The sequence below is a fragment of the Chaetura pelagica genome, unplaced genomic scaffold (genome assembly GCF_000747805.2).
Source record: "Chaetura pelagica isolate M959 unplaced genomic scaffold, ChaPel_1.0 scaffold142, whole genome shotgun sequence".
In the NCBI taxonomy this organism is placed as follows: domain Eukaryota; kingdom Metazoa; phylum Chordata; class Aves; order Apodiformes; family Apodidae; genus Chaetura; species Chaetura pelagica.
The window spans coordinates 230,354-242,725 of record NW_009952973.1 but is presented as its reverse complement, the minus strand read 5'-3'; the positions used below and the strand labels follow the sequence as shown (position 1 = coordinate 242,725).

Below are 12,372 nucleotides of genomic sequence, written 5' to 3'. Positions count from 1 at the left end.
TCTGGCCCAGTATCACTATCACTTTCCGCATCTGTTAAGAAATGTTTAGTACCCCATTCACATGCTGAAGAACTTCGTTTGTTTAATTGGTTTGGTTTTGTTTGTTTGTTTTTGTTGGTTTGTTTGTGTTTTTCTTGTTTGTTTTTGTTTGTTTTTTATTTTTAACCTCGTCTCTGTGCTGCACTTCAGAGAAAAAAATCATTTTTTTTAAATCTTGGGTACGAATACACAGAACCCTGACCACAGCTGGGTAGTGCTAAAGGAGCTCGGCAATAGTGCCCTGGGCAATGTAACAACCCTTAATTGTCCTAACCAATGTCACCTGAAACCTCCACCCACATTCACGTGCAAGGGGCTCCATTTAAGCTCAGACTTGAGCATGTTCTCCTTATAAAGATGCTTGTCTGTAGTAGCCCTCTTGGAGCTGACTTGTAACCTGTTTTCTGCCTGATGCTTGCTGGGCTGTGAATTGGTCTGTTCCTGTCATCCTGCTGCTGTTTGCCTGTCTCTGGTGCTACAGTGCTGCTGGCGAGGTCGGTGCCTGGCTTGTGTGGTTTCATGCACGCACACTTCAACTTTCTGTTAGGGAGAAGCCCTGCTCTTGTAACTCCTTGATGCTCAGCAAGGAAGCCCTATGGAAGAGGGGCCTGGTCATGCCTGTAAGGGAGCTAAGTGCCTTGCTATGTCCTGCCCCTATTGATGCTCAGCAAGGAAGCCCTATGGAAGAGCTGTATTCCTGGTCATGCCTATAAGGGTGCTAAGTGCCTTGCTATGTCCTGCCCCTGCTGAGCACTTAGCAAGAGGGGATGCATATCTTTCCTTGCTGCTACAGAGGTGTGCTGGAAGGGATGGAGTTACAAGCTCTCTTTCTGGCCGTTGGCAATGTTTAAGTACCGATATTGTTATTATTTAGAAACTACTGCTAGTGTTTGTGTGATGTAGGAGACAGAGGCTTGATGTAAATAACTTTGTGTTCCCTCTGCAACTCAAAAGACTTATTTTTCCTTTTGGGTATGCTAACTTTATCTGTCTCAAACTTACATGGAGTTGCTCCTGGTTTCCACAGGGGTAGTGAGAAGAGTACCTAATATTTCAGTTTATGCTTGAGAGCTGCATTTAAGTTTTAACAAATATTTATTCATGAGGTGTATTCTATATGCTGACGAAAGGCTATAGCTAGAGGAGACAGAACATTAAAGAAGCATAGAAGGAAAGCACAGCTTTTTTTATACCCAATTAAAAAGAAATATCTTAATGAAAACTGTCAAGGAAGTGGAGACTGAGTGAGCAAAATCAGATCAAAGAAGCTCATTAAAAATCCATTTTATATGAAACATTATTAATCAATTAATACATGTTGTGTGAGGGAGCACCACAAAATGATACTGACAGCAGAAATACTGTGAGGTTCAGTTTGTTGGCCCTACTTAGCATTTCACTTCCTAGCTTATCCTGCTGTTTTTCCAGAATTTGTTTTCCAAGCAAAACACTACTGAATTCCATGCAAGTTCACTGGTAGGATCTCAGTAGACAAAAGTAACCACTTCAGGATAGATGCTGATGCTGTTTGGTGTTTTTTGCTGCTGTTCTTAATTGAAACAGTGTAAACCTTTACTAATGCCAGTTAAGTAAATGGAGCTAATATGGTCTTCACTCTATTTTGAATTCCACTGCAAGAAGCCCATAGCAAGATACTGATGTCAGGGCCAGCTGGGTAATATAAATACGTATTTCCTTGCTGGATTATGAAACGCTAACAGAACAACTACAACTGGAAGTGAAGGTTAGCAGCAAAAATGACCAGGAAGCAAAAATGACTCAGCAAAAATGACTCAGGAAGATGAGCTTTAAGCTTTCTTTTGCACATACTGGTATGGAAGCACTTGCAAGTTCACTGACCCCACAACTGAAACAATGCCTTGTTGCTAACTTGCCAAGTAAAAAAGCAAATATGTTTCAGCGTAGGAAGGGGAATAATGCATAACCTTGAGAAAGGCTGTGCTAAGTTAGAGGAGGGGTAAAAAAAATTAAAATCAGTGCTAGACCAAACAGACATTTGTTTCTCCAGCAGAAATGCAATAATACCTGTTCAGGATGCTTTCCAGGGTTATAGATACAATTTTATGTTTTTAAAAAAACCCAAACCAACAAGACCCTAATGACATCTTCTTTCATTAAATAATTCAACTGCGTTTTCAAATCCATTTTGACTTCCCAAACTTCCATGTCTGGCACAGTCTATATTTGGGGAAACACCACCCAGCCCCCTCCCTTTTTTTTTTCTTTAACTCAGTCTTGGTTGGATGCCTCTCTCATAACAAGACCAACTGAATAATGAAGACCCTAACTTCCCATCCCTCCTGCTCTTCATAACCTCTTTGTATGTTTCTTCTCACGTCTCTTTAAGAGCTAGGAACTAACCTGAACTCTGTGTTCACAATTTAGGCTAACCATAAACTCATATATGACAATAAACAGTTGATGTACTGAAACAGTGGTGTTTTCGGTTTTTCTAGTCCTTCTCTAATAAGTTAGTGTATTTGATTCACTAATTTAGTTAATGCACAGTACCATATTGGCATATTCAAAGAGCTAATCACAGTGACTCCAAGGTCTTTTTCCTGGTGCTAGTTAATTTAGCTAGTCATACTGTCTGTATATGGCTGTCTTTATTTGTGCCTGACTCTGCATTATGAGACCCTTTTCTGACCCTTAATTGGTTGGAAATTCAGTACCATGAGATTTATGCAATTCTTCAAGATCAGCTTCACATTTACTACACATAAGTATTTTGTTTAGCTTTATATAACTGTCACCTCCACATTAACCTACCTTCCCCTGCGTTAATGAATATAATTTCTATATGAATTCATGTGGGATTCTGCTGATGAACTATTTCTTGAAAAAACCTGACTAGTTTTTCACTTCTCTGATTTAATACCTTATCAATCTACAACAGGATCTATTCTCCTACTGTGTGACAGAGTCTTTTCCCTGCACCCTCCTCCAGTAGTTTTTTGTGAACAACCTTGCCAAAAGCCTCTGAAAATCACCCCTTTATCTACCTGATTATGACTGAAAGAATGCCAGCAGATTTCTGGTCTGTGATTTCCGTCTACAAATCTGTTCCAAGCTGTTATTCAGTTTATAATTTCTACTTCATTCTGTTTCTACTGTAGCTTTTACCAAGTCACCTAGATTTAACAGTTTGTGGTTTCTTGCAACCTCCTTAGAATATTTTTTTTAAAAAATCAAACCTGCCCTTGCACTTGCCAGCTCCTATGTTCTGTACTGCAGTGATCAAGACTTTAATAATTTCATATGTGATTTTCTTCTCTGAGTGGGGAGCCAGTAGCACAGGCAAGCATAGAGCCATGACACATTATTTCTGTGTGTGGCTTTGACCTCAGTGTGCACTGCAAATGTGCACTCAGAATATTGCTAAGGAAAGAAGAGGAAGAGTAGAAATCTGTGTCCATAAAGTGGAAAATATGGGTGGTTAAAAACCTTAAGAAACAATCCTTTTAATTCTGGATAAATGGTTTCTGTAATCTGAAATATGGGTGTATTTTAAGACCTGTCATTACTGCAGTCTAGAAGAGCTTCTTTGTACTTGGTGCTCCACAAGCTTTTACAAAGAATAATTTAGAGTTGCAATATAAATATATGTAGAGTTTAAGAAATTCTTATCTTCTTTCCTTGTTAATGAAGAGCTGAACCACAAAGACTAATTGCCCAACACAACACTGGCAGTCTGAGAGAAACCAAACTTAATTTTTCTAACTTATCCTACCCTTAAACTATGGGTTTCACTTTCCCCTATAAGTGTCATGTATCACTATATTGTGGAAAACGTTATTTGTATTTTTAATTGTATTTACCTTCTGTCTCTTGCAGGAACTGGTGTGCTTATGTCCATTCCAGACTCTTACCTACAGTGGTAGTTGGCAACCTGGAAACCTTTTCATCAGGCAGAGCAAAGCCTTGCACTTGGCTTATTGGATCCTGTGCTCAAAGGTGTGTAGAACTAGGAAGAAAGAGTACTTGGAAGTACTTTAATTATCACCAGCTGCATAATTAATACAAGCATGGCTTTAGAAATTAAAATGAAAGCAGGAGAGAGGAGATTTTCCAGGCCTCATCTTAACATGTTCCTGTAGCAAGTGTTAAAGCTCATGACTTGACATGCCTTCTTCACTCTTAGCATCTTCTGGTCAGTTCAAAGTCTCCAGGTAAGCCCACTGCCTGCCCCTCTCTTCTGGAGTACTGCAAGTAAAGGTGCACATGTACAAATCTTTAAAGCACTTGTGGAGTAGAAAATCCCTTCTGTGCTGTTTTCCAAGTTTATGCTTTGTCGGGACAAAAGGCTTCCCCAGAGAGGCATAAATATTTTTATTATCTCTCTGTTGGGTGCTTGTTTCTGGCACAGGTTTGGTCAGGCAGTGAACCTAGAAAAGTAATTGGCATGGATGTAAGTTGTAAATAACAACTATGTTAAACATATTCAGATTGTCCTTTGCACTTTGGGTACCTCACTGTGTTTCTCCAAACATCAGATTATAGTTGCAAATTAAATTAGGTTTTAGTGCATGGGCCTGGAAAATGGTGAACTGAAACAGCACCAACAAAACACAGGGTTTAATGTTTTTTTCCTTGAAAAATTTCAAAAGCCTATTACTAGTCAGTTTGACTGTTTTGATAATTGTCCTCTAGGTGGTATGGCAGAACACACTGAAAGCTTTGAGATGAAACTGGAAAAAGAATATCCTTAGACTACTTTTGGTGACTCTGAAACACACTAGATTTTATTGCAAAATTGTGGAACAGACCTTGTGGTTGAAATGTTGCCAATTTTTTTTTTTCCCTATTTCAGTCTAGAAGATACACCATAACTCTCATTTCTTTTTCTTTTTTTTTGTAGGAAAATTAGCTCCTTTGAGCTGCTTCTGTAAATAAATCTCTACTATGTACATTTCTAAGGCTTGTCTACATGGAGAGTTATTTTTGAAATAGCTATTCCTGATTAAATCCTTTCATGGACACTTCATTCTTAGAAGCGCTTTCAGAAACGGATTATGTTAATGCAGAATAAGGTAGCTTTATCATAAAATAAGGCCATCCATACAGCAAAATAACTAAGAACTCTCTTGATTTCAGCTCACCTTAATCTTTACAGAGTTCTTTCTGATGAAAAATTCATTTCTCGGAGCCAAGCTGGTTAGGAACATATGCAAACTCCTTCCAGCTGCCATGAATCATAATATATATAATATTACATCCCCATACGAGGGGGTGATAAGATTAACTGCAGTGTAAAACAAGATCGCATTTTAAAATTTATTAGGAGGATATGTTTTATCTGACAGACTTGAATTTTGTCCTTTTTTCTGGAATGATTTTGCCAGGGATTGTGTGCCCAAAATATTTCTGTAACCATGTTATCGTATTTTGAGGTATTTTTTATGTTAGTGTTTAGCAGCTAGTAGAACTGTGCATTAATCTTTTTATTCAAACTTTACATGTAATGTATTAAAACAGGCAACTAGACCTGCTGTAGTTAGTTTTTTCTGTATGCCCTGCTGCATCATATTCCTTCTAAAGTGACCTCTCTGTAGTTAAGAAAGCTAAAAGAAGTGACACTGCTGCCTATATAGTTACATACAGTAATAGTAACAACTGAGTTATCATCATTACATAACCATACCCTTCTTACATCGACTTCCAGAGTGGGAATTTTCACACTTTATTAGATAATGTTTGTATAATCTTGTTTAAAATAATCACAATGGAAGGCTCCCAGTGTGCACTAGATGTTAACTGAAGTGGTGTAAATTCCTTGTGAATGCTTTTTTTCACTGGTTTCAAGGAAAATGGTATTTCCCAATTGTATTTTTGGCTCACTCTATCTAGTTTAGTAGATATTAGTTATCTTTCATAAAAAGTTAGCAGCACTTGACTCCTGAATAAGATATTCAGTTCTAACTAGGCATCAGGTTCCTTTAAAATCCATGCAGATGATCTGAAGGCTTGCAGCATTAAACTGTGATTGCTGTTGAAACACTAAACCTTAGCCAGGCTTCAATCTCAAGCAGTTAAAGAAAGGATATATTTAACATGTTGGATAACATAATGGAGTTATACAGGTATCCTACAACTTTGGTCACCTCAAGTAGGTTTAAAATGTTTTTGTTTTGCAGGTCACAGACCGCAACACACCAAGCCTATAGAATCAAACACAAAATAATAACATCACTGGAGTGGAAGTGCTGTCCTGGGTACAGTGGGCAAAACTGTCAATCCAAAGGTGAGTAGAATTGTAAGGATTTTAAACTATTCAGATCAACAAAAGAAACAATGCATTCTGATTTGCAAGCCAATGGCTCTGCTGAAAATCAATACAGTCCTTCTTTTGAATTTAAACCAGGAAAAATGCTCTTCTTTGGGCATGAATTTCTAGAGTTGCTAAGCAGAAAGTCCCTTCCTCTCCTCTACTCTAAATTTAACTCATAAAATCTTCAGCTTTATTCCATTTTGTTAAAATACGAAGTTTGCCTTCAGTGTGTGTCCACTTTTGACATTTTAATCATTGAGTATTACAGTGCTAGGGATATTAAATGCAGGTCCTCTATTGAGTACTTGTAAAATTCATCTACAGCACTGTCACTCTTTTGGCTTTCAGTTTCAGGCTCTAAGAATATATTTTAGCCATGATAAAATAAAACATCAGCTTTGTTTTCTTCTGAATTGAGTAGGACTTCTGTTGTTACTTCCAACAGTGACTGAATTTTACTGGGTATTACACATAATCCCTGTATAATTGTGGTTTTTTTTAACAGAATAGAGTGTTTTACCTCTGCCCTGGTGATCGAACATGGCAATGTACTGTAGATTAACATCTGTATAATAGTTATTTCTTTGCTTACTGGCCTTAAACAAGCAGCCCTTGAAAAATAAGATATGTCATCAGCATACACATTTTAAATGAATGAATATTACAAGGAAAGCCATTAGATGTGGTAGGGAATTCAATCAGCAGTGGTAAAGTAGAGGCTGTGATTAAAAATTAATGTAGAGGAATGAAGAGAAATTGCTGTTATTCACATCCAGCAGGGAAATTTCAATGCTGAAGAGTCAGAACCTCAGCAGGCACAGAATTCTCTTCTGTGCAGCTGAGCGTGGAGTCAGATATTAACACAGGACACAGTCAGCAAGGCTGTCCAGTGTGCATGGATCAGATGTTTTAAAGGTTTTCTTTTAAAAAATGCAAACATTAGCACAAATAGATTTTAAAAAATGCTTGTTGAAGGGGGAGGCTACAGTTGATAAAATTGAAATGGCATCAAAACAACAGGGAAGCATTGGCCAGGAAAAAAGCTGTATAATTCAATTTGTAGTGGCATCTGTGTAAAAAAAACCAAAACAAACCAAACAAACAAAGAAAAATGTTGTCAAGTGTTACAGGAGAGGATTTGAAATTACATCTCCTGGGTTCTATTCTCAAAACCCTTCTGGCTTGCTGAATAACTTAGGGAAGCCACTTATAATCTGCATACCCAAGTTTACCCATCTAGAAAATTGAGATGACACTTATCTCACAGGGGCACTGGGTTATTTAATTAATGCTTATGGAAGTGTTTAAAGAGATTTGGATGAAAGGTGTTGTGTCAGAAAGGGTCGTCTTCCCTGTTTCTGGAATCCTGCCTCCCATGAGGAGTAGACCACCAACACAAGCCCTGCCTGTATTATTTAATGCCCATAAAAGGATGTCAGCTAATGGGAGTTGGGAGCCCTATAGCTTTGTCTTCAGGCACTCTGTTTCTACAGCAGCAGGGGGAAAGTTGACATAAGCTCTTACTGGGGCTCTCCAGAGTCACTGAGCCTCTCTGCGCTTGATCTGCTCAACACCAGAACTGTTATTGAAGGGTTTCTGTGCCAAGAGAATTGGGGTGTTCTGACAATATGTTTTAGTTCCTGGTAAGGCACTGTTAGTGGGATGTGGGTTGCTTGTAGAAAATGGTAATTCAAAATGCCTTCTGGTTTAGCTTCTTTCTCAAATCAGTTGAAATCATACATAACTATTTCAGTCTGATAGTCTAGGCAGGAGGAAATATTTGTCATCATTTGACTACTAGATATCTGTAAACCCCATTTGGTAGCCTCATTGTAACTGCTTGGTTACAGATGATTCCTAAGGTAATGTAGTCAGTGAGGCAGAAGAGCCTCTGGGGACAGGCATGTTCAGATCACTATTGCTAATGTTACCTCCTGTGTGGCAATAAAGAACCATGTTGGGTAAGACATGGATCCTAGTCCAGCAAGGACAATGCAATTTTATGAGAAACACTTTCAGAAGGGAAAAATGTAGATGTAATTTCTTACAAATCTTATGAAATAGCACAATATGGCCAATCCAACAAATAAAAACATCCAATCAAATACTTAACTTGCAGCAAAACTGCTAAAATGAGAGGGCTTGTTAAGATCCAAGTTGTAAAGTTCATGGCGTCGTTTTTACTAAACAAAGCTTTATTTTAACTTTCCATCCTTTAACTGGAGAAAACAGTGTGTGCAGTAATGTCTGACTGGAAGAAATCCTAGTTTGCTCATGCACACGTGGTCACTGAATGTTATATTATGCTTAAATTATTTCAATAACTGGAAGATGCATCTTTAAATTTAGATCATGCTGTGTTCGAATTCTGCTTTGTTGTGGAAGGATGCAGGGGTGCCTTCATGTATACGGCTTCATTTTCATCTGCCCTGGCTGTGGTTTAGAGCAAACAGCTGGTTCTCAGAGCTGCTGACAGTGCCACTGCCATTGTTAGTACGGAATCCTCTCGCATGGTAGTGATGTCATTTCTCCAGCAGATGGCTGTAAAATGTTCTGCACAGCAGCAAGCGCTGTCCTCTGCGTGGGGGGAGCCGCAGACACAAAAGATAGCAATTCACCTGGAAACGCAGCCAATGGGAGGAAACTATCAAACTCCCCACAGTGACTCCCTTCAGCCACTCCAGCTTCATCAAAAATATATTGAGAGAAAAAGATCCAATTTCCATATTTTTAGTATTCCCTGAAATCGTTTTGCACACTGTGTTTAAAAATAGATGGGACAATAAATTATACATCTAGGCCAATATATTAAATGATAAGAGCCAAATGTTGGATTCCTGTGTGTGTTACCTGGTACTCAGAAGTGGAAATGAGGAAATGGAAGTGCTCTTCATTGCTCAGCATTTTGAAATGCTGCTTTTTTTTTTTGTTGTTGTTAGCTTTGCTTTCTTATTGTAAATGAAACTGATAACGTAGGTCTAGTAGGCTAATTTATGTTTTATATTTTGTCTTTTTAGCTGAGAAAAAACTGAGCTTAACATATGCAGTTATTAAAAGGTTGAAATGCAAGCTGTTTGGCTCTTTTGAACATAAGGAGTATATGTATTAGAGTTTTGGTTTGGTGCTCCCATCACACCTGCTGCTGTTCAGCATCTAGGAGAAGGAATCTCATATGTAGGACCAAGAAACATGTAAGATTTAATCACCATAGGATGTGTCAGAGTGGTTTCTTTGGGAAAGGACTGAGCCCCACTGAAAGAATGATGTAGGAAAAGGTATGTTGCCAATGACTCTTCAAAATTTGTTTCACAAATGAAAACCCTCAATGTCTGATGCTGCCAGAGAAATACTTTTCCTATAAAGGGATGAAATTTGGTAACTGTGGAACATGAGGTATTTTCTTTGGATGAGATTTTTGTGTGTGTGCATCACTGGCTATGGTCCTTGATGCTTTTATAAGCAGTACAAGGTGCTATTGGCTTGCTCCATTATTGGTCTGCTGCAACTGGATGAGATCTATGTCCTGGGTCTTACAGGAAGGAAGTTATCTGAACTCCTCAAAGCATTAGTGAAACAAGCACATGGCAATAAATATATGTCCTTGAAACTCTAAAAGTGAAGAAAACTTTCAGTGTTTGGGTATTCAACAATGTGAATATGTGAGTGGGGTGGTTGATTTAATAGGGAGGCTGAAAGATAAGATGGATAGTATATATATTAAAAAAATCTGGTGTCTGCAGCAGTGGCAGTGACAGTTGCATTTAAAGCAACAGAAAGATTGGTAAATGAAAGAATAAAGGGATATCAATCAGCTGGCATGAAACTGTCTCCTATGTCATAAATTATTGCATCACCACCTGATAAATCCTATGTAATGAGTGGAGCTGGATGCAAGTATTTAAATCCTGCCAATAACCATGCCACAGAAAGGTAACAGAAGCTATTGAAATTATAACTATTTGAGAATTTTGGTTTTATTATCAGTGAATTTCAATAAATTCCATGAAACTTTCAGTCAATTTCCTTTGAATTTGTGTCCTAATTGTTGCTTCTCCCCTGCTTAAATTGCAAAGTAAAACACCTTGACATCCTTAAATGTAGTCTATTGATCCATATATATGATAGAACCACAGGACTGGGAAGGCCATCAAATCCAACCCCCCTGCAGCAGCAGGAACATCTAGGGCAGATCATACAGGAACATGTCCAGATGAGTTGTGAAAGTCTCCAGAGAAGGACACTCCACAACCTCTCTGGGCTGCTATACTGTTGAAAGGCTGACTAAACATAAGGAATTTATTGATTCAGCATTTTATTTTCTTTCCTTGGAAACTCACATTATGACCAGACTAGGTTTCAATATTTGAAAGGGAAAATAGTGTTTCCATACCCGTGTTATTCTGTTTGTGCTGTAGTGAAGACTGGAAATCACGTAAGTGGCGTCTCTTAGATGTGCTTCAGCTGGAACAGCATCCACTTCAAAATACTTTGTGAATAGAGAAAGTGTGTAAAGTTGGTATGAATTTACACTAGCAAATTTACAACCTTCTTTGTACATTTTTTTTTTTTTTAAACAATGATGAAATGAAAATTACACTGTCAAGCCTAATAACTACAGAAGCAAGTTAGGAAGTTGGAAATCTCAGTTCAGTTCCCAGCTATCCTATCAGTTGTTGCCTACATATTGTGAGTGAAGACACTTTTCTGGACCATACTTTCAGCTGTTACACTGAAATAATTAGTCCAGCTTTTTGCAAATTGCTTTGAGATCTTAGGGCTGACATGTAAAACAAACACAAAAAATTTCATTTGCTGTGACTGGAGAAAATATTTAGAAACTACTTATCACCTTCATGAAGTTTTTTTAAATGTATGTGTCCATTACAAATCCCAGTTTTCAGAATTTGTTTTGAAATGTTTTTTATTTTTAGGTGCTGCAGCAATGTAATATCACCATTGCCTTTAGTGGAAGTTTTTCATGGTTGAAGATTTGTGTAATCTGTCAACAAAAATTATTTCAAAATACCTGAGTACTTTTGTAGCAATAAAAAAACCCTAATTAATTTCACTGCTGGCAATCTCTATATTGTCTTTGTGCTGCTGTTTTGTATTGATATAAAATATCCCTGTAGAATTTTTAGCCCTGAAGATTTCAAAATTCCATTGATTATAAGGCAAGTGTTGACATTTTAGTATTAGCACCAACCCCTGCCAATCTCAGGAAGCCTTTTATTAAACCATCCACTGTGTTCATCGGTGTGGTCCCACACTGTGTTATAGCTGGACTAAGCAGATAGTAAGGACCATTGCAGATGGTTGGGCTTTCATAAGGCTGGTATAGAATAAAGAGAAAGCAATTGTTGTAGAATCCCCATTGCCTTGTTTCATGTTTCACTCATATCCTTTCCTTGTTCTCTCTCTAAGCTAAAGAACAACAACTACTTACACACAGCAACCAGGCTGAAAGCAGCAAAACTGTCAGTGAGAGGACACCAGGAGCTCATCAGGACCCCATTGGCCCAGGTCAGCTGTTACAATTACTATCAGTTCTAGCCCAGTCACTGAACGTGTGGCTCACTAAGATCACTGGAAAAACAATTTGAGAAAAATCTCTGTCTGTTTAAGGGACTTGAATGAACTGTTAGTGTTTCCAGCAGTTATGGTTCAGTGGTACACTTTTCTGATAAAGAAGGGCAGAAGAAACTGGATTTAAAGGTACTAGTATCTTAGCAGTTATAGAGTATCTTGTGGCTGAACTAAAACCAGGAAAGTCATTGTATATAGAAATATTTGAACAATTTTATTACTGGGTAAAATAGATTAATTAACAGAAGAGAAAAAAATAACCCAAAACACAGCAAAGAAACCCAAAACCAAATCTAGGAGCAGTATTAGACCAGCATTCATCATAAAAGGGCATTTAGTGATGTTAATTGTATTGTCTGAATACAAGATTATTGCAATATATTTTCTTATAAAAATTGATGCTTTATTCAAAACTGATACAATTATAACTTTGAACTTCAAAGAAGGTTTAGGTG

General features: G+C 37.8%; 1 protein-coding gene across 1 annotated transcript in view; it reads left to right on the top strand.

Moving 5' to 3' along the window:
- The window catches only part of MMRN1 (multimerin 1), a 39,508-nt gene that overhangs the window by 11,728 nt on the left and 15,408 nt on the right, over positions 1 to 12,372 (top strand). The window contains exons 2-4 of the mRNA XM_009995867.1: positions 3,898 to 4,017; positions 6,198 to 6,304; positions 11,756 to 11,854. Of these exons, the coding sequence (XP_009994169.1) occupies positions 3,898 to 4,017; positions 6,198 to 6,304; positions 11,756 to 11,854 (326 nt within the window). The remainder of the gene's footprint in view (positions 1 to 3,897; positions 4,018 to 6,197; positions 6,305 to 11,755; positions 11,855 to 12,372) is intronic.